Source organism: Oryzias melastigma, linkage group LG20, assembly GCF_002922805.2.
Source record: "Oryzias melastigma strain HK-1 linkage group LG20, ASM292280v2, whole genome shotgun sequence".
NCBI classification, from domain to species: domain Eukaryota; kingdom Metazoa; phylum Chordata; class Actinopteri; order Beloniformes; family Adrianichthyidae; genus Oryzias; species Oryzias melastigma.
Genome location: NC_050531.1, coordinates 10,987,286 through 11,010,355, shown reverse-complemented (window position 1 = coordinate 11,010,355; position 23,070 = coordinate 10,987,286). Strand labels below are relative to the sequence as shown.

The following is a 23,070-nucleotide window of genomic DNA, read 5'->3' as shown; positions in this document are numbered from 1 at the left end:
TTGCTGTTTTTCTAGCTATTCACAAGGGCAGAGAACAGACCCTCAAACAAACAACTCAACTTTGATAGTTTCCAAATCTCTCCGGACTCGTCCTCAAATTTCAGACTTGTCAAAGTTGTTTTGTCTTCATAATCCTCTTCATTCGACATCTTATTACTTGTCATTCTCCTTCAAAGAAAGCAGTTTCTTTTCATCACACTAAAATTGTACTTGGCTGACTTCAAACAGATCTATCTATCTATCTATCAAGACCTGCCCCAGTTTTGAGGGATTGACTTCTTGCTGTGATGCAAGACTAACAACCGGTATGGCCTCCTCCTGGTGTCAGGTAGAGGGGTTGTTTGGTCTGCATGCAAGCAACATATGGCCCTGACATACATGACTGGCTGCCAGTGGGGTCAGATGTGTTGAAACTCGCTCAAGAGCAAAAAGACCTTCAACAAGGACGGCCAATATCTGCAGAGCAGTGGAAACTACCCGTGTCCAGTATGGCAGCTTATCAGCCACTGCCCTTGTAATCATCACCATTTTTCACTCTCGTTTCACATCACATATCAGTCCCTTCACATTTATGATGATAAATACAAGGAAGCTGCTTGCAGAGAAGGCACACCATCCATTAGGGCACTGAGAATCCCATATAAAACACTCAGAATTGTTTATTTAGTCGCCACTGAGGCGAAAGACGATTTGAATAATCTGGTGAAATATTGAACCGCCTTTGCAGTAAATGCTCAGTTTGTTTCTCTGCTGCTTGGGTCATGAGCACTAACAACTAAATAATTAACACTTTCTAAAAAGATAAGGAGAGAAAAGGGTTTGGAGAGCGAGATGGAAACGCCTCTGAGTGAATAGCTGTTTGCAAGGTAAGCGCTTTCAAAGACGAAGGAGAGAAAATGGAGATCACACATTATGGAAATGTTCTGCTCTGGCTTCCCGCGCTCCAGCTTTTTACAGCAATTTGTATCAGCCTGATATGTTAATAGTCACAATGGGGTTTGAGTTTGATTAAATGTCGATAGCTTGGAGGAGAAAAGCTTGAGTAGAGGAACAAAAGCCAGAAAACAGAGAAATAAGAAATGTAGGTTGTTCTGAGCTTTTTTGAGTCCTTAACCGCACAAAGAGGACGTTGGTTTGTCGCACAGTATAGGACAGCAAAGGTTGTCTGTAGTCCCAAAGGATCCAGCCATGGCATATGTGTGATTTACTCCGTTAACAGGAGGTAGAAGTGGTTGGAGGGCTTCTCTGTCCTTCTGCTAGAAGGTGAATCTTTAAAACTCAAAGGGTCTTTACATCAGCCTGTAGGTGCAGAATCTTGCAATGGCTCCATCAGTTAAACAATAAAAAAAACATATGATTTTATGTTTCTTATAGTGTGGTGAATGTGTTATTCGTACTAATCATTAAACCTCCATGAGCTCCTTCTTTTGTTTGTAAGTCAAGTTTATTAATAAAGTGGGTTTACATCATGTGCCTTGGAAAATCCAAAAAGTAAGGTCAAATTAAACAATTTATTTTTCGTTATACTGTCTGAGACAATAACCATTCTTTAAAAAAATCCTTTCAAATATTTTTTTTTTATTTATATTGAGAAATTTCTTATAAATTGTGGCAAGAATTTGGTGGTCACTATTTCTGCAAATGATTCAACTTAAAAAGATGTGCAATATCTGTAACATTCATCATAGAAATGCTTCAGTAAAAAAATCAATAACAATAATTGATTTTTAAGAAAATTATCTGTATAATAGTGCAATAAAATAAGTACCTAGTCAATAGCAAAAGTTAACCGCTTTCCTTTATACAGATCAGTTGTCATGTGTCACATTTGCAGAAAAACAGCCCCACAGCATGATGTTTCCACCCCCATGCTTCACAGTAGTTATAGTGTTCTTGTGATGTAACTCAGAACTTTTCTCCCTCCAAATCCAAAGTGACATTGATGCCAAAGATTTCCATTTTGACATTCTCCCAATCTTCTTCTCGATCATCCAGATGGTCTCAGGTAAACATAAGATGGACCTGAACATGTCCAAGCAGTGGGACGTTTGGAGCTCTGGAGGATTTGAATCCATGAAGATAAGTAGATAAGTCCCAGCTCTTATCAGGTCTTTAATTAGTTCCCCTGTGTAGTTTGGGGCTGTTTCCACACCATTCTCAAGATCATTTGTTCCCCACCAGGTGAGATCTTGATGGATCTCCAGGTGGAGGGAGATCAGTGACCTTGTATTTCTTACATGTTCTAATAATTGCTCCAATAGATGATCTGTTCTCATCAAGCTGCTTGTTTATTATAGCTTGGTTTATCCAAGTCTTATTTAGGTCTGTCTGGTGTCCTTTGACAGCTCTTTGGTCTTGGTCATGGTGAAGAGGTTGCAGTTAGCCTGTTTAAGCGTATCGAGAGATGTCTTTTAAGCAGATAACCAGTTCAAACAGGTGTCATTAATAAAGGGATAAAGAGGAGGATAGAAGAGAATTCATGCATGTTTGAAGGAACTAAACACTTAATTTCTGCACTATCATGCATGTAAATGTTTTTTTTATTTTACAATGATTTTTTATATATTCTGTCTCTCAGTTGAAGTGTTTCTATAATGAACATTCCAAATTTCTCTCATTTTTTAAGTGCAGATTTGGTGATTGAGAAATACTTTTTTGCCCCACTGTACAGACTTTGCTTATTGTTTTTAATGTTTTAATGCAACATTCTATACACTCATGTAAATGCTAAAAAAAACTAATTCTGTAGATGTTATATGGCGTGTTTTTCTTCAAATTCAGCTTCTCCAGACTAAACTGCATAAAAGGCTTGCTGTGCATCCAAGAATGAAATAGACTTCTTCCACTTTAACTCCCTTTTCTGAATCCAAAAACATAATAAAATGTCCACGACGATGAAAACTTATATTAAATAACTTTTATACTTTTTCTAAAGAAAACATGCTTTACTTTTGTTTTGCTTCTTCAAAACCAAAATGTCAAACGTTGATTTATTGCGATGGGTTGTTTTTTTTTTTTTTTGCTAAAGGTTATGTCAATTCCACAGTGATCAAAATGCAATTTGTAACTCATGGAGAAAAAAAATATTTGTGTTTTTTTAACAGTTTGGCAGAAATGTAAAAGAAAGAAAAACATAACTCTCCATTTATATTTAATGGCAAAGTAACAAATAAAAATTTGGTTTGAATCAAAAATCTGTTGTTTTCAGAAACCAACTTTACAACAGAATAGCAGTAGTTTGATTGCTGCTGTGATAGAGGTTGAGAAAATGGGAAAAAATAGCTTCAAGGACAGTTAGTCAGCAATATATAATCTATTAATACCACAAATTTAATCAGGCCACTGTAAAGGTTCTTTAATAGAGTGAATTTACATTTTTATGAAGGTTTTGTCTCTATGGCTCATTTGTGTTTGTATCGTCATGATGCATTTCAATGCCACCATGTCTCTGCTCTTTTATTGTATTTGTACCTTTTCAAAATATTGTGTGTCGTTACTGTTGTTATGCTTGCATTGCATTTTGTTTTTAATTTTATGTCTTTTAGGGAGAAAATCTCAACATCAGTCCAGGGACAGCGTATGAAAAATAGCTTTTTAGCTAGCTATGTTGCATAATATCATTTTTTTTAAATCTGCAGTGTGTCTGTCAAATGAATTAAACAAATGAATGAAGCTTGGAGTGAGATAATCAGCAAGATGAAGAAGTAGTGGTTGTAACTTATATTTAACCACTTAAAAAGAAAGACAACTTTTTTGCTAGGGTGACCAGGCCTAGAAGTCACAAAACATGGCGACAATATGAAATGAAATAAAAAGATGTAAAGAATTAAAATTCAAAATGAAGGTGCTACAAAGTAACTTTAAGTAAAAACAGTAACTAAAGTAAAAATATTAATAACATGTGGAAACAAATTGAGGTTATAAAGAAATGTCATCGCAAAAAGACGCTAAAACACTCACAAATAAAATGCAAGATACTGTTTGAAATGATATAGATTTACCAAATGTATCTTATTTATAAATAAAGGAGGTCATGGATAGAATAAAAACAACATTAACAATAACCTTCAAATAAACAAAATTACAAATGGAACACTGGTCAGTAAAAAATGGCAAATAATTAAAGTAAAGGAATAATAAATAAAGCACAGAGGAGTCTACAAAAAAAGGACCAGGAGAGACAAGGGCACGCACACATAAAGGAAAGAAATAGATCACTCTCTGGAAGAGAAAGGCTGCACCTCCTGCAGGTTTGACCCAGTCTTTGTGTCTTAAATTGAGGTCCATCTTGTGTCACCGAGGCTGAACCTGAGCTGGATCTCTGGAGATTCTTCTGTTCTGCTGCCGCGGCATTTCTAAAAGAAAGCGACCGAATCCCCAGCTCATCAAACCTGGTTTTTCCACACATGACAGAGGAGGAAGTCCACTCTCCTGAGTGGTGGAAAATCGGATTTTGTCTTTATTATATAAAAAGTTCCATGTCAACTCACAGAGTTAAAAAGACAGAAAAAAGCAAAGCACTTTGCAGAACAAGCAGGATATTTTATGTATGTTGTCTGAGGCTAAAAAAATCAATATACCCCATCTGTCCATGCAAACACAGAGTAGCTATAAAATCATCCGTTCATGCTTTGATGAGCTTAATTCATCTCAGCCCTCCCCAGTGAAGAAAAGTAGACGGACAAGCGTGACTAATGTGTATGCCCTGTAGAGGGCAATATTGTCTTCAATGCTAAGAGCTCTTTAAAGGTCTTTTTAAATGTCTTCATGTTTCTCCAGAATGATGATGACAGCTCTCTGGTCTACTTCTAATATAATTTCATAAGTTGATGAATAATCATTACAAACTGGGTTACACATGATTTATTCAAACCACAAGGGTGAAAATCAGTACAGAGCGAGTTAGTTGCTTTTAAAAGGAAAAAAAAAACACATTAGCTACCCTTAAAACAAAGACACTTTGTAGTTTTCAGCTGCTGGGTCTTTTTGCTTGTCATTATGCAGTTTCTTTTAGAGTAAACCGAACATCAAAGTGCAAAATCAGATATTTTATCTCTGTCGGTTGTGCCCCTGGCTCAGTTCAAAACGCTTTCAATAATTGTAATCAGTGTTACAGAGGCTCATATTTTGGCTCAAACGGCTCCTTGAGCACTGCAAGCTTCTAACTACTGTATTTATTCTGACAGATGTAATGTAAAACAGGTCGGTCTTGTGCCTCTCTCAGTGGCTGTGGCTTGTGGGCTCTTCTTCGGCTCTGGCAGAAGCGCATGACTCTAGCACGCTCTGTCCAGGTCCAAACAAAGCTACTCTTTTACCTCCAGGACCCGCTTCACAGCGGTTGGAGCGTGAGCATGGAAAATGAGTAAAAGTCGAACCGCCTCTGTAAATACATGAAAGGTCAGTGATTATGCTGGAGAAATGGGACAGTCCTGTGTATGATTTTGAGGCCCAATCAGCGCCTTGCTCATTAAGTTTCGTGCTCTTTGACAATAATCCCTATGTAAATATAGAGGAGCGGCGCTGTTATAGAAGTCCTTGTGCTCATAAGTCTCTCTAAAGAAAAATTGAACTGCTACAATGGGGAAAACTATTTGCTGAGTTGCACATTAAACTTGGAACAAACTAATTTTCGATTCTCTTTGATTTAGTTTACTAAAAAAAAAAAAAAAAAACTTTTCATTAGTTTTTCTACTTTTTATGCAGCACTTTTCTTCCACCACTTTTTGACTTCAAAAGAGTGTGTTTGCCTATCTGCCACACATGGCCTCATTGTTTAACTGTGCCCCTCATCTTCATTTTTAATGACCTTTTCAATTGTTTTCTCAATATTTACTTTTCTCTTTTACCCGTAGAAGCATTTGTTTCACTTGTAGATTTTCAGATTGGGCCTTAGAAGGGCAAAAACATTTCTTTGTAAATGTTCTGAAAATTTTCGGTGCACTCGCGAACTTAAGCGAGTCAATTTTTGTTATTATTTATGCAATTTTAAATCGCCCACATATGGAGAAAATGGAAAACAGCAAAACAGTTTACCACCCCACTACTAAACAAGAGATTTGCTTCTTGCAATGAGGTCTTTTGGCATATAAGTACTTTTTTCCCTCCCAAAGACCTAAATTTGATGCAGACATGTCTTTATTTATTTGTAGGGTGCAGATCTAACAGAATAGCCGTCTGGGAGGCAGCCAGCCCCTCTTGGAGAGGTACTGTAAGCACAACTTTCCTCACTGCTTGTTTTAGAAAGACTCCTACATGTGGCCCACATCTGTATTCAAGGCATAAAGCTGTTTGACTGACACCTTTTTATGCAAGAACAAATCTAAGAATTGCTGTGTTAAAGCTGCTGACAATAAATCATCTGATGAGTAGTCACACAGCCCCCCTCCTCACAACCTCAACTGCAATGAAGCATTTAAGAATATAACTAAAGCCTTGCTGTGACAGAAGAAAGATAAATGTTTGCTAATCACTGTGAGCACACAGCGGCGCCAGTGTGCAAAAGACAGGAAAAGCGTGACAGACGAGCAGTTAACATGTATTGATACACAATACTGCACATGCATAAACACAACAAAATATGGCTCTGCAAAACTCATCTGTACATTTTCGATTCAAAAACTTCACCTGTAGAAAATCTATTTATTTGAGTTGGATTTGATGATTGATCTTTTAAAGATTGTGCCACTTGTTGCCTTTTTCTGATGATGGAGGGCATATATAAAGCAAATTTAGCTTAAAATTATGTTTCTTTATTCAAGTTGTTGTGTATCAGGAGCAGATTAAAAAAATGTTGGCAACAGCTTTTAGTTATTGGCTTTATTTCAATGCATCCTTTAACTAGTCTAAATTGAATAAATTATAATCAAGCAATCTTTACCTTAAATAATTGCTATTTTATTTTTCTTTTATTTCATTTTTTTGTACTTTTTCCCTTCTTTGTCATCAGCAGTCTTACACTGCTGGGTTTTTTTATTTTAGTTTGGGGTAGTCTTAGTTTGTGGGCTTTGTTTATTTATTTTTTTAGATATTTCTGGTTAGGCAGCCATTAGTAGGGAGCTGCTGACTCCGACAGTCGACATGCTGGGTCAGCAGTCTCTATGACTTATTTTATGTTTGGCCAAGGAGCCACCATGGAGACATAAAAGAGACAGATGTGGATCTGGAGCCGCAGGTGGCAGACTCATGGGCTAAGGGTTTGAGGGGCTGTAAGCTTGGGGGAGAGCACGTAAACAAAGGGATGATGGGAAGGGGGTAGGTTTACACCATGCCAACAGTCCCCCTCACAACTAATTTTCTAATTAGCAGCTCTGCAAAAACTATAGTAAACGACACAGGATTTTTGATTTTGGCTAAAAATTAGGGGTGTGTATTGGCAAGTGTCTGGTGATACATATTCTGATATGTGTCTCATGATAGGTATCACAATATATCTCAGTACTGTACCAGAGAATGTTTTTCCCTTTTTATAAAAAAAAAAGAGTATTAATCAAAACACACACTAATATTAATACATCTTTAATTCTAGTAAAATGATCAAATTCATTTTATTTAATTATCACAACATAAATTCCACCCACAGCTGAAATTTGAAAAATCCAGTCAGAGGGGTTCCGCTGGGGAACAGGACTGTTATCATCACTGGAGCTGCAGATCATGACGGGGAACTTCTAAAATGATGTGGAACTTTTGACCAATCACGAAATTCAAATGTCATATCTCAATCAACCTGTGGGGGGCAGCAGACAGATGGTTTTTGACCATACTTTTAAGAATTAAACAAGTTTATTTTAATTTGTCAAAAATTCGGCAATGACCAACAGACACTACTTTTAATGCTGCATTTAAAGACAAAAAAAGCTGTTTTAAAGGGTACAGTAAATATTGTCTGGTTTACAAAAAAAAAAATCAGTGTAATGAAAAAAATAGAACGAATGTGCCTTAACCAATAAGGTTATAAATGTATGAATACTGCGAGACTGACATTGAACACACACACTGGTTCTTGCTAGACCATGTTGTTGTTTTGGTTGTGGTGTAGAGCTGTTCAAAGAGGCTTAGTGTGCTGTGCTGCCAACTAGTGGTGGGGGGTTTGAGTGGAAAACTAAACTGAACTGCATTTGCTCATAGATAGTTTATTAAATATTCTCCTGTCACCTTTTAAATCGATACAAATACAAATATCACCAAATGAAATAACGCAATATATCGATGAATTGATATTCCCCAACACTAAAACCGGTATATTCAGAACTAAAAGACCATTGGGGACGCTCTTAAAACAAATCAAAAGATGATTGGAGTGGGACTTGAAAGCACTAAGCCAACAATTACCCCAGAACTGACTTGTAGCTGCAACATTCTCAGATTATGCTCTTTAATTTTATGTTACACTTTTTTGATTTGCAACTTTTCATTAACGCTCCTCGATTTACGTCCTTTTTGTAGGTGTTTTATTCCTGCAAAGTCCATCAGCTGAATGGAGCGTGGCCCAATTTTACAACATGATGCATAATTCCACATTCAGCCAGGTTGGTTGTAGGTTGTAATGAAAGGTTGCTATAAATCAAGCGTCCAAGATTTGTCAAAGGTTTGTTTAAAAAGCATAGGAACCTAAAATAACTCAGTCATTACATGAGTCATAGTACCACTCAGAAAAAAACATTTTTTTCCTCTCTCTGAAGCAGCCACTCCAGCTATGCAAAAACTCATTTATATTGTGGCTGCATACATTTAATATTTTTGGATTATGAAGGTTAAAAAAACTGTTAAGGTTAAGTTTTGTTCAGAGGCCAAAGTAAAGACTTGACAAGAAGGAGCACAGTCACGACCACTGGCAAGCCTAATTTTTCACCTCGGTGCTGAAGGCCTCTCTGACCGCCTCACTGCTATCTGATTCCCATCCAAATGTAAAAAAAAAAAAAAAAAAAATCCAGACTGCACAAGCACAGTAAACAAACAAGTAAAAAAAAAAAGAATATACAGCCCATACACATTCATCCCCCCACAAGTTCTTATGAACACCCAAACTCAGCTTCCTATTTTCCTCTTTTTTAACGCATATTTCATCTCTTTGACACGTTCTTTGCCTGTCTACTGCCTGTTCTGCAAGAAGCGCCAGACTGCAGCAGAGCAGAGCACAGTGAGGAGGTTATTAATGGCCTTCCTTATTTTAAACGACAGTTTGAAAACACTGGTGGCACCATGCAGACTCTGCTCGCTGCAAGCTTGTCTTTCATCCCATCTGTCTTCACGGCACTCAGCCTTCCTCGTCCTAATGGGCCCATGGCTTTGGCTTTCTCAGTTTTGGTCCTAATGTATCTTTGTCTTTCTGGTTGGTCCAATAAACAGTCCCAGTCGGCTGTAAGAAGCTCGTGTATCACTATTAACTCATCTGTTGCACTTCTACTTTAATTATTTGGAGACTTGCAAAATCGTTCTATAACAAATCTCTAAAGAAGCTCATGCAAAAACTTTCTTGAATGGTTTAAAGCTGGGAAAAGATGAGGCAGTCTGCAGAGAATACCTAATGTTTCGCTCACAAAAGCATCTGAATATCATAAAACTCTACTTATCGCTCTGCCCTTTTCCTGTCACTGTTTTTTCCCCCTACTTTTGCAGTCCTGCCTATCCTCCTGCCTTTCATTTTCCTCCTCTGAATGCCACCTGCCACCGCACTCTGATGTGAATTTTGACACCTGTTTGATGTATGTCTCCTCTTTTTTTTCCTCCCAAGATCTAGGAACACATAAAGATCATACAGAGTGGCAGTTTCTTCAAGTCTGCCTTCCTCCGCAGAGTTTAGCAAATCATAAACCAAGTTAACAAAACACGTTTATGCAGCTGGAACACAAATAATACAAATGTGTGCACAACTAAATCTGATACATATTTCTCTATTTACTGGTGTTTATTTTCACGTCAAACCCATCCTGCTGGTTATACAATTAACTCAAAAACAAGGCATTGATGTTCTCTTGTTCTGCAGCCGTCTGGCTTGTGGCTATGCAGGCGGCCCATTAGGTAAGATTTAGGAGCTCTTGTCAGGGAATAACGGAGAATGACAGCTTGAGTCAAAAACAATTGGAGCCCTCCAGACATCATAACACTGAAAATATGGACAAGCTGGAACCCACTGGAAGCCAATGAGGGAGGATGACTTCCCTCCCAGGGTAATGAAAAGTGAACACAGCATACTGTGGATTCCAGCACCTAATCAGTTTATGAAGTAAGACATAAATATTCAAAAAAACTTATCATTTGAGGCAACAGATTGAAGATTTTTTTTATTATTTTATTGTAAATACATATTTCCTTACAAACAAATGATGAAAAATATAACTGATACATTTACAAAAAAACAGATACAGTGATATTGTCAATTTATAGATACACTTTTTAAAGAAAAACTTATAGTTGTAAGAAAAAAAATTATACACAGTCTACAAAATATTGATCAATTAAAAATCTGTTCATTGCATAAAATGAAAATACCTTTGAATGTTAAAAATGTTTGAATTAGTGGATGACATCTGATGAGTGTACTTTCCTGACCTGCAGGCAGTTTTAGCTCAGTTTTAGCACATTTCTTCTAAAAAACAAACACAAATCCATCTCATTGGAAAGAAAAACACACAAAAATAGCAGCATTTATTGCAAATTCATATTGATATGTAAAAAAAAGTGTGAAATATGGCAAGAGATGGCTCCAGAGCACCAATGAAAAATGTGCCAGACTTAAAGAAGTAAAATGGAATTTTTTCTTAAGTGCCATCACAAAGTAGATCCATAAAAGTATTCAAAAATATATAAGGTAATACTACAAACACTTTTAACAAATATACACATGTACATGAACAGCAGGAATTAGAGGGTTTTTTTTTTAATTAAAATTCCCTCTGAAGCGGAAATACGCAAACAGCTTCTGATTGTTGGTTCTGTTGCTGACTTGGTGTCATTATATCAATCTCTAATCTTTCATTTGCGGCAGAGCCGGAAACAGTTCTGGATTTTGACAAAGCTCGATCATCAAAGAGCCTTCTCGGTAAACAGCCTTCATATCACAGCGAAGACCCTGAACGCCCTTCCTCCAGGAGGGTTTTGAAGGCTGCATGAAACAGAGAAACAAGAGATCAGTGAGACCCACGACAAGCGCCTCACAAAAAGACTCCCAAACAGATTAAGTGTACGTAACCAACACCGATGGATAAAATTGATAGAGGGTGAGCTCTCCAAGCAAACGGATAAACCACCCGCTTTGAGAGAAATGTGGGGGAGTTTGTCAACTCCACTTAGACACACATTTAGTAAAGGTATAAAAATGATGGAGAGATGTCAAGTATCTCTGCAGAGTGACGAAGACGAGTGAAGACAGACGAAGGAAGGGATGGGGATGTACAGTGACAGCTTGCCTGTTACTGAATGGCTCTCTGCTTTTTAAATGTCAAAAACCCATGGACCACATAACAAGGAAAACTGTTGTAATTTATAGACTTTTAACATCGTCAGTTTTAATTATGCAAAGAGCTTGATGTACTATTCAGCATTTTGCTTTTCCACTATTTTGAGCTTTTCCACTGTATAATGGACCCATCAAACAGTACCGAACCATACCTCTTAGAGGGTTGCAGGTCCATAGAAAGGCTTTACTGACTGAAAACGCACACAAGAATTAACTGGACCATACCGCACCACACCTTAATGGACCGGACCGTACTGGACCACTCAGTGGAAATTCGACTTTAGAGACCCTAAAATGCCTAGAAAACATGCTATCATTATATCAGTTAATCTATACTTCAGCTTTGATCTATTTGTTGTCTTATAGGTTTTATGTGCCAGATACTACCCTCTGTATTTAACCGGGCTTGGAACAGACACAAGCAGGACAGAAGTTGAGGCTGCATTTATCTTTGTTTTTGATTTTTATGTTTTTGTTTTAATTTTGTTTAATTTTTAGATGTTTTGCTGTTTATTTGGTGTATTGGGTACTTTTTAAAAATTATTTCTATAGTTAACTTTTGATTGAGAAGGAGGGGCAGTCGCAGCTTTTGGGGGAGGGGGGGTTGGTCTTCCTTGCCTACGTTGGTATCCAGCCCTGCCAACCAGACTCTATAGAAAGTCCTCAAAATGAAGCAATAAAGTTTTGATTTCCAATTGGCGTAAACTTATCGTATTCCTACATCGCCTTTCTACCTTGCTTTAAGACTTTGGAGTCACTTTCCTTAAAAACATTAAAAGTTGGCAACTTATTTATTTAATTAGTTTGTCTGATATTACAGATGTCAAATTACCTGATAAATATTTATTACCATAATGTTACTTTTAAATATAAAAAGCATAACAAATATGAATCTAAAAAGGCTAAACGAGCCAAATGTTTGTGTAAAAAGTCTTTGCGGACAGTTAAATGTTCATATTGATGTCTGGTTGTTCTTAAAAGCAACGGATAAGTGCATTATAAAGACAAATGGGCAAGATTGAAGTCACTTCTCGAAGGGATTTTATCTCTCAAGGATTAACAAAATCTATTATAAAATAAAGCACCATAATTACAGGCTTGTGGGAGAGGATGACTGTTTTTATCATTCAATATCATGAACAACTCTGCAGCAACATTCCTTCCAACAGTAAGAGTCATCTAATTTGCCTAAAGTCAATTATTTCAGAAACAGCTAAGAATATTTCTTCCAAGAGTAGACTCCATTATTCAATTGCAGCTGCTCTTTTAAAATCGTATTATTTCATCCATAGTACAATTTGGCTCGAGATTAAATTGTTTGTAATTTCACTCGGTATTGATCCTGTTTGTGATAAATGCAGGCAGGATTCTGTTCCTTGGTGAACACTGTGTGCTTCTGCCTCTCACTGCTTCGTGTCCTCGTTTTTCTCTTTATCTGAACCACTATATTAAACACTAAATCTTTGTCAACTGGTTGTGTTTTATAACCTTCAGTCAGAAAGACAAAGCGCTCCGAGAATTACATAAACACTGACCGACACGCAATCAGTTATTTCAAACTCCAGGCACGCCCGGTCATATTAGGTACATTTCACATCTCGCCAGATGATAACAGCCGTCAAAACTCAAAAACAGGAATATGGAAATAGGATTGAATGAGTCGTAATGGACTGCTTCTATCTTTAAAAGATTAGGACCACAAGGAGGAAAGAGTGGCCACATTTTTCCCAACCGACGACCCATTGATTTCTGACTGAATTAATCTTTGCTTTTCGCTCGCTTCTAAAGTTTTGAGCTGCAATAGTCAAGCTACTAAATTCTAAAACAATTGCAGGGTTTTCATTAAACTATATTTATGGCAAATTTGTCAAGCTGAAAGTAAAAATCTCTACCTTATTACACGGATCTATTGGAGGAGCATTTTTTGCATAACAAACACTCATTTACTTCTTTTTCTTTAGATGTAAACTATTGCAAACCTCTCTGAGAAAACGCCGTTTTGGTTCGAGGCAGTGTAGTGTCTGCGCTTCTCCACGGGCATCACATCGATGTAGCCTCCCGAATCGTTTCTAATCACCCCGGCGTGGACTGCAGCTCGGCATATACTGGATTTCTACAGAGGGAGACGAGGAAATTCTCACTAATTCTGAATACTCTTTTAAACACAGTACTTAAAAAATAAAACTCACGTCAGAGTATATTTTGGTTCCAATTACTCTGGAGATGCGGGGATTGTCCTCTAAACAGTTTCTTGGACAATACAACCTAAAAGGAGAATAATTGATCATCCAGCAGGGATGCTGATGGTGCACTCAGACGGAGAATTATATTGAAGGTCTCATACCTTGGACAGTGTGTTGCAGGCTTTTCATATGGACACAACTGTGCTACTGTGGTCTCACATGTAATAGCTTTTACTGCAAAATAAACACATTCACAAACTGTGATGCAGCTCAGTTCAAAATTACATAAAATAAGAATTTTAGACGTACCTGCCACTTTAGAAACAGTGAAGGAATTAGCACTTTGGTATTTCCTATATAGAAGAAAAACACCAAAAATATTTGGTTCAATCTTTTACTCTAGCATGATAATTCTGGCCTAATATCCCCTTCTCACCCCAGAGACTGGACGCTGTTCTTGTTGGATTTGATGAAAAAGTCCTTCCTGCCTTGCCTGGTTACGTCCAACCATCCGCCATCATTATCAATGACACCAGCGTGTAGGCCTGCTCTGCACACACTCGAGTGCTGCAAAAAATAAAGGACATTTCACTAAAAGCATTTACATAATGCTGACACTGTACTTAACAAGTTAGCACATGCATAATGTGTGTGCTTTTTTTTATAGGTGTAGCTGTCATTTGACATAAAACTGATTTCAGCAGGAATGTGGGACATGTGGATATGCCATGGTCAGAGCGTCCTACAGTGTCAGCAATAAAGTTGCCTGAAATGGAAAAATGAAGCTTGACAACTACTTGAGGGCTGGAGCTGGTCATATATGCCTTATAGCAAGTTCTTCACAATGTAGCAGAAACAGGGGTTTCTGTGTTCATGTGAGGGGTTAATTAATAGTAGAGTTTGTTTCATTAAAAGAAAAATAATAATGTCTTTTAACCTCTTAAGACCCAAGCTGATGTAGTCATGAGGCTCCAGTGAAGCAGAATTTGCTACTGTAGTACCATAACCCAAAATTTGATGTCTACGGATGTGAATGTTCTAGAGGTTAAAGACCCACTCTAATGTGTTTTAGGTCTTTCAATATACTCCATCATTTATTCTCATGATGGAGGATGACCGACTTTCTGCTTTTGCACAATTAATGGTATGAAGCCAAATGAGAAACTTATTTTGGGATATTAATAAAGTTGTATTGAATTCTGTCGCTGGGTCACAATGACATCCCCACTTATGGACAATTTAGAGTCACCAATTAACCTATGATGCCTGTTTTTGGACGGTGGGAGGAAGCCGTAGTTCCCAGAGAAAACCCATGGATAAACGCGGAGAACATGCAAACTCCACACAGAAAGGCCCCCTCATTTTTGGATGTATAGACGGATCTGAAGTGGGTATAAAGTTGTGTATTAACTGTGTACCTACCATTTCATAGTAAATAGTCCCAACGACCTTTCCTTTTGCATCCAGGCATCCAGCTGGACACTCATACCTGTTTATTTTCAAATAAAACCCAGTTATAAATAAAAAATAAATAAAAAACAGCATTGCTTTTGTCTTACTTCAGTGTCACTGTACCTATTGCATGGAGTTCCTTTACACTGATCCCGCAGCTTTGTGTCGCAGGTCACAAGCTGAGCTGAAACAGACACAAAGACCTCCTAATGAAATGCTCCCACATGAAGGAGCACATGCATGCCCTGATTCAGATGACTAGCTCTCAATAACCTGTGTGTGCAGAACCACAGGGGGGGGGCAACATTGCAGCACTTTCAGAACCAAACAAGACATTCGGAGACAATCCAAGATGGTCAGCAAAAACGAAAGGAAGCGTCTCATCTTACAAGGACTGCAGAGAGGAAGCACAGCGAGTCACTCCTCCTTAAACCCTCTTAGCAAGGCAAAAACTGTGGGGATCATGCTAAAATAGAGCTCCCCTCTTCCCCTATGACTTGCAGAATTAAAGGGATGACTACGGTAATTATACGTAAATGCAATGCAATTCAAAGGGAAATAAACTCCAAGAAATGTGGTAAAAGTTGACTTTGTTTTATCCCTTATTACTCGGTAAATGCAAAGCAAACAGTTCTTGTCTGTTTCTTGGGTTCAGACCCAAATTCTGAAATGCAATGTTTTCTTTACAGCACATTTTGTACTGTACTTCCACTTTTTGCCAGTCCCGCCCCTAAAGCCATATTCACCCCCCCAAATCTTGGATGAAACTAGAGCCAGAACAAACAGCTAAATGGCAGCTTACACATCTGCTGTGTGTTGACCACTTCATTCTTCGGCAGGTCCTCTATGGGAGCGTTGGAGGGGGCCCGGGTTGGGGTAGGGAGACCAGGAGGCGCAGGGTTGGAGGCCCGGGACCAGGGTTTCGCAGAAAGAGGAGTTTCAGGCTCAATGAAGTTATTTTCTTCGGTTTCCTCGAACTGGGAGTAGGGACTATCATCTATGAAAATATAAAAACAAAGATTGAAAAGCTGCTGAAATGTGCAAGTTTATTTATTCTTCATCTGCAGACCTTTGTAGCAGAGATTGTCCCTGCATCCTCCTCCATAGCTCGGAGGACAAGCAGAGCATGGGGTCCCATGTTTGTACGGTGCGTGGCCCCACCAGTTCCCCCTGATCAGGTAATAGAAAACAATATTCATTAAACTACACACTGTGACTCAAAATTATATGTTGATAGATTTAGTAGATAGGATTTAATCTCACTTTGGTGAATAATTACAGACAAGATACACAGCTTTGGCCCAAATCTGTCCCCAGACATCCATGTTGTGGCAAAGGTTTATGGCACAGCCGATGCGACTGCTAGTGGCCCAAACCAGCTACAATAAAAACACAAAAATTATGGACAAATCTGTGCTACATTGAGCCATTGAGATCCACTTTTCCATCACTTACCTGTGTGTAATGTGTACAAACAGGACCAGAGCATCTGAAGGGACAGTAGGGGTTACACTCCTGAGGATAAGGGAAGGAGTAGTCTTTCACCTCATCGTACCAAGCCTGAACATGGAACGTAGGTGGCCGATATCTGGAGAGATCAGTGGTTACAAACACAGGAATCTTACTTTCAAGGTTGTTCCCTCACAGCAAGTAAAAGGCACCAGCAGCAACAGGGTGATGTTTGAGTTCAGGGCTGGTTGCTTTGCAGAGGTATCCAATTTTCATGGATGAGGGTGTCTTTAGTCGTTTCAATACCAGGAATTTAATAAAATGTCATGAGGGTTTTGAAGCATTTAATACAGCCGCATCGCTGCATCTCACAAAATATTTAAATGTGTACTGCGTATAAGCCAGCTACACAAAAAGTTGAAGGAAACTCAACAATGTTGTGGTTTCCCTATTCTATCCAAAACTATAAATTTTCAAGGAGTTGCTTAAAAGGTCACTGATAAAAAAAAATCTAAATCAATGCATGTCTGTACTTTTTAACTGTATTTTTACCTTCCCCAGTGTGCGCCCAGATTCTGCCCAATCTGTGGCAGTAAACCGGCAGGACCGTGCTCCCACAGGCAGGTTTCTGCCCATTCCTCCGCTGAGCGTTCAAGCTCCGTGTCCCACACCTGCCGAGAGGTGAAAAGGATAGTTTTGGGGATCCAATTGAATCCACTGAAGTAATTAATGGACAGTTCAATATAACACAGTGGACTTTTGCTATAAGGAAGTATGACAGCACAGCCAAAGGCTCCGGAGGTGCTAATAGGTGGAAATATTCACAGCTGCACACCAGTGATGTAACATGCAGGTTAATAAATACAGAAAGAAGAGATTTGCTGCCACTATCGATTTTAAGTTCTTCGAAGCTCACAAACGTACTCCTCCAGCATTGGTTTTCTCCTAAAATCAGGGGCAATTTGAAAGTTACAAAGAGTTTTTCCTAAGGTAATACTTTCCATATGTCTGAGAAGTATGATTTTCTTTCACGTCTCTTTCCAAGCTGCTCTGTCAGTAACGCTGGCTGCTAAAGTCTCCTTCCTTACAGTTGACCTTCATTTTATTTAGGAAATGTTGGAATAACACAGGTGTAATCCCCCTGAAGGACACTGTACACCCCTTTAATTGCACGCTCTTTCATTCACCTTCAGCCCAAAATGACTAATCATGCAGGGTGCTTCCAGAAAATCAATTTTAGTTTTTAAACATTTTCCGAGAACCTTATTCACTCTCTGATTTCTAAATAAAATCTCATCCAGATCTAGCTTTCAATTTTCTAAGAACACCTTTTTTTCTTGAATCACACACCTTGGGACAATTGCTGCTTCCTGCATTACCCCAAAAACGCACACATACTCAGAAAACAGGATGTCTGGCAGCGCTGCAAACGAACTCTGAGTCGTTGTTTCAGCTGCTTTCTGGAATCCTGCTGGCCAAATGGACTTAATTGTTTAAATCAACAAACCCAGCAGTGCATGACTGTAAGAGTTTAATATTGGGCCCTGAAGAAATATGATATGAATTCAATAAAGAACAAAAAAAAATGCATTGTGTCTGAATTGCTGCAGTCTAACATTAATGTGGTTTTGGTGAAGAGGCTAAAACAGACCTGTGATGGCACAGCAAAGGGAATTTACAGCGGCTTTTTATTCCAGCCACACCAGCAGCCTGACAGGCCGTCATATTGAACACAAATACAAGCTGAAGGAGCTGATGTCTGTTGAGCAGTGTTTAAACACCCTTCGCTATGTCAATACTTTCAGCTGTAAAGCTCATTTTTGTCCTGTCTGAGGAATACCTGCTGAAATCCAAACGAAATGACATCTTAAGCAGTTTTCACTTCATGTTTACAAGAAAGTCAACGTTTGCATTTTCAGCCAGGTTTCAGTCCTCAATCTTTGCACGGTGAGGTGTAATTCATTTTACAGAAGTCTGTGCTAGCAGAGTGGATTTTTATTTACAGGCCTCTGAGAAAGTGAGTCAAAGGAAATGAAGGAACTAAAGAAGACAGCTGGCTCTGTGCTGGTGGAAGCTTATGAACGAGAGCTGATTGTGGAAAAAAAGAAAAGTTGAAGGTGTGGAACAAAATCTGCAGAGCTGCTGCACAGTCTTCAGACTGCAAAAACTGAATCTTAAGAAAGTCATCTTTGTTAAAGAATAGATATATTATTTTTGGTCTTGCAAGAAGCATACATTTTGTTAACAGGTCCTCAAAAATAAAGTATCTGCCGTTGAGTACACCAGCAGATCTCTACTTCACACATGATTAGTGAATTGTTTTATGCATTACTATGTTGTGTGTACTGGGTGGGTGGGGGTGGGGGTTGTGGACATTGCATGGGTTTTATAATTTTTTGTAAGTAATGGTCTCTTGAGTTGTCATTGTTTTAATTTGGGTTAAACTTTTATGTGAAGCACTTCGAATACCATCAGTTAGAAAAGTGATATATACGTTAAGTTTTGATGTTATTTGATTTGAATCCAGTTTAGTTTGATTGAATCTGATTTGATTCAAGTTGATGAGATTTACCTTTGATTTGAGTTGATTAGATTAGATTAGATTAGAGTTGATTCGATTCAATTTGATTTGATTAGACTTGACTTGAACTGACTTGACTTGACTTTACTTTTTTTTACTTTACTTGACTTGACGTGATTCAATTGAATAAAATTTGATTTGATATGATTTGATTTGAATCGATTCATCTTGACTTGATTTGATTCGAGTTGATTTGGTTTGATTAAATTTGATTTCATTCAACTTAAATTGATTTGATTTGATTTGACTTGAATTTACTTGACTTGACTTTTTTTTACTTTACTTGACTGGACTTGATTTAATTTAATTTGATCCAATTCGATGTGATTGGATTTCATTTAATTCGACTCGACTCGACTTGACATGATTCGATTCGAATTGATTCAACTTGATTCAATTTGATTTAATTTTATTTGGTTCTAAGAATTTTTGGTAAAACCTTTTTTTCGCCTCGGTATCAGTCTTTTTTATTTGAAGAAGATCTGCCAATGGGGTAAGAACTTTTTCTATTTCTTTTTAAGGGGAGCTGTTCAATTTAAAGGTTTCTATTCACTGGAAAGGAGGTCATTCCTGTATCAGTCAGTATTTTTTTTACAATAACTCAGTAGAACAGCTGATGTGTTCCACATCCTTCAATTGATTTATATATTAAGACTGTGGACAAAAAAACTCTTGGACATAAAGCCGATTGGTTGCTTCATTTACCACATTGTATTTCAAACTACTCCTTGGAAATGAATCAAGAATCACTTGAAATGCTATATTAAATGCTGTCTCTAATACTGCTAACCCACTATTACAGGTTTTCTAGTAGAGCTGCATCAACCTCATCTAAAAGTTACTATAAATTCAAGGTGGATTCCTGACTTCCACTACTAAAATCAATCAAAACTCCTTTTGTTTGACATCTGATAGAAAACACTTATTTTCCCTGTTTATGATCTCAGAAACCTCAGTGCACAAAAATCAATCTTTATTTACAGCAAAATGATCTGCAACTCCAGCAGATGGAGCGTTTCACACTAAAGAGAGACCAACGCATGGATTTTGCGACTTTTAATTCCTGCGGGTCTGGACAATTTTAACTGACAGGTCTGCTATAGTTAGCTCTTCAGTAATTATAGCATTTTGGCTGAAGCTTCTTGAATCAAATTATGATTTGCATCCAAAAGGCACGATGTGAGACGTGTCAAGGCATGCTGTGAATGATAATAAACACAAGGAAATTTCTGGTAAAAGATGCAGTAAAACAGAACCATCATTTCCACTAGAGTCTGTACAGAGTAAAATCCCTGTCAGGATGCTGTTGTTTGCACAGTTACTCCAGCAGGGGAGGTCTCGTAACCACGAAGCACCCCACCCACCCACCACCCACCTGACAGCAGTTCTTTAGGGTCTGTAAAGAAAAACACCCCCCTTCTAAAGTCTTTCAGCACCGTGCACACGGTATTGTTTATTTCGCTTAACACTTCATTTAAGACCTGTCTTTTTTTTTTTTTCCTTTCCTGGTCATCTGGTCACATTCCAAGTAGAGAAACTTCTTTTGCAAGCGTGTGCTTCCTGTTTTTTTCTAATGCAGTGAAACGCAGAGATCAAGGCCAGATATGGAGGAGTTGAGAAAGTAAAGGTGACCATTTTGGAAGAAATGAGAATTATGACAAAAACCCTAACAAACTCAAGAAATGACAAGTTAAAAAAGTAAGACAATGAGTTAACCTTTGCATAAATTTTGCTATGCACTCAAGCAAACTCTGAGGAAATTACTTTAGGATCAGGATTCATTAACAAATATGCAGACAGAATTTTACATCACAGTAACATTCAGTTAGATTTAGTTTAACCTAACCCAACTAAAACTGCAGAAAAATCAAGGGGCTACACCTCAGAGATTTACTTATGGGTCAAGAATAAAAGTACAGACTCTGACCAGACTGTTATGAGTAACAATAATGAACTATTCACTCCAGGAGAATAATGAGCATCTAACCAAGGAGGAAAAATGTATCCTGAAAGGGCGCAAAGCAGAGTCAGATTTGCTATGTCAGTAGGTTACAGGGGTTTTATTTTAGTTCCTGCAGGCATGCAGATGTCTATAATACTACAGATAACTGTGGTGCATGAAAATCCCCACAAAAATCTTACTTTTTCCTAGTAGGAGGGAGAAGAGTTCTTAAATATTAGGTCACGAGATGCTGGCCCCCTATGTGGTGCTAAACTCTTAAAGTACTTGGGCTGTTTCGTCAACCCAATTCTTGGGTCATTCATGCTGGGATACATTTTTGGGTTTCTTTTTGGAGCAATACTATTTATTTTGTTCCATTTTAACCCTTTTTTGGTTTGTTTTTAAGACTATTGTCACGTATGCCAAAATGCCACTGCGCGGAAACCTAAATTCAAGTTTTTCAGTAAATTTGGTGATGCAGGGCATTTGTAATCAGGAGGTGGCAGTCACATTTTTACACGCCACACATTGGTTTTAAGGTTTTAAGAAAAAGCTCAAATTTTACAGTGACTGGACGAGTTTTCTCTAAAAGTCGGCATTGGTTAGTGGCTGCCCTGGCACATTTTAAGGCAGACGGAGCTGACGCTTTTACAAAATCGGGCAACAGCTGGGTGGCCCAGGTTGGTGGCAGCCGGATTGCTGGCCCAGTAGCAGCTCTGACTGGACGATGTGTAAATGTCTCCTGACAACATTTATGACCACAATCCAAGAAATTTTATGTAAATAAAGCAGACAAACCTCTGCTTTGAGCCCATTTTCCTCCTCTTTCTTCCCTTATAGCTGTCACTGAGGACTTGTTTTGCTGCTTTTTCGTCATTAAAGTTTTAAAGAAGCACTAGCAGCGACCACACCACCCCCCCTATGTTGGTAAATGGCGTATACTTATATAGTGATTCTACCTTCCTCAAAGACCCAAAGCACTTTACAGTCGCAGACCCATTCAACCATTGGTGGAAGCTCAGTGCCGAACAATGGCGCCAACCTTCTACCAGAGGCACCAATGTCTTGCCCAAGGACACTTCAACACATGGAGGGGTAAGGCGGGAATCGAACCCACAATCTTCCGATCAGGAGTCTTACTTTTTTCTTTTTTACATAAAATAAGTTGTGTGTCAAACTGTTTAGAAAACAGAAAACAAACAAAGGAAAATATAAGGATTGGGATTTGGCACCCTGGGCGGTGGCCTATGTTGCTTATGCCCACTCTATCAATTTTTAAACAAATCGGGCAGTGGCATGAAATCTTGAAGATTCTCCTACCCATTGTCCGGTGCCAGTTGCATTAGTAGCTTTAAAATAACTTAACAACTTCAAAGTTGAGTTATTTTTAACTCTTTAGTTTATTCTCTGGTAAATTATTTGGGAAAACCAGCTTTTCTGCGTTCATCTACTGCAAGGTAAAAGTCAACAACAATGCTATTGACGGAGATCTGTTGTTGATTTCCTGTGAGGCATCTTTCCACTAACTAGATCACCGGTATAAAATAAGCAATTCACATCTTAGCTGCCCTTTAAATAAAAAAAATATATTTTCGTTATTTTTGACAGCTTTACTCATCAAATAAAGTATTTAGCTCTTTGGGTGTTTGTCCATTATTGGCATAATAAAAAATATTCTTGATGCATTTATCATCTGTCCAGACATCAATTATTCTCGTAGGACTTTGTAGGCTTAACTTCCATGTGGAAAGCACTCAGAGCTTTGCTGCACAGCACTGATTCATCTTGGTGGGAAAAAACTAACTTTATCACACATTACTATCACCACCAGCAGGTCAAACATCAAGGCAGGTGGGTCTCTGTCTCCCAAGATGCCATCAGTTTGTCTAACAGGGCTTCAAAACGCTGCTCTGTTTATACCTGTCGGTCAACATTTGAGCGAGAAGCAGAGCTGCCCCCCCCTCCCTCCCTACCGAAGCCTCACTGAAGCTTTGTGGTTTGCTAC

General features: G+C 38.2%; 1 protein-coding gene across 3 annotated transcripts in view; it reads right to left on the bottom strand.

Moving 5' to 3' along the window:
* Positions 1-10,882: 10,882 nt before the first annotated feature.
* crispld1a (cysteine-rich secretory protein LCCL domain containing 1a) overlaps positions 10,883-23,070 on the bottom strand; it is a 16,101-nt gene continuing 3,913 nt past the window's right edge. For all 3 annotated transcript variants that reach the window (XM_036217490.1, XM_036217491.1, XM_024280178.2), the window contains 13 exons: positions 17,095-17,213; positions 16,549-16,681; positions 16,357-16,472; positions 16,163-16,263; positions 15,896-16,090; positions 15,217-15,277; positions 15,064-15,130; positions 14,078-14,208; positions 13,951-13,994; positions 13,803-13,875; positions 13,648-13,723; positions 13,438-13,571; positions 10,883-11,104 (listed from right to left, as the gene is read on the bottom strand). In XM_036217490.1, coding sequence (XP_036073383.1) covers positions 11,053-11,104; positions 13,438-13,571; positions 13,648-13,723; positions 13,803-13,875; positions 13,951-13,994; positions 14,078-14,208; positions 15,064-15,130; positions 15,217-15,277; positions 15,896-16,090; positions 16,163-16,263; positions 16,357-16,472; positions 16,549-16,681; positions 17,095-17,213 — 1,302 coding nt within the window. In that variant the 3' untranslated portion in view covers positions 10,883-11,052. The remainder of the gene's footprint in view (positions 11,105-13,437; positions 13,572-13,647; positions 13,724-13,802; positions 13,876-13,950; positions 13,995-14,077; positions 14,209-15,063; positions 15,131-15,216; positions 15,278-15,895; positions 16,091-16,162; positions 16,264-16,356; positions 16,473-16,548; positions 16,682-17,094; positions 17,214-23,070) is intronic.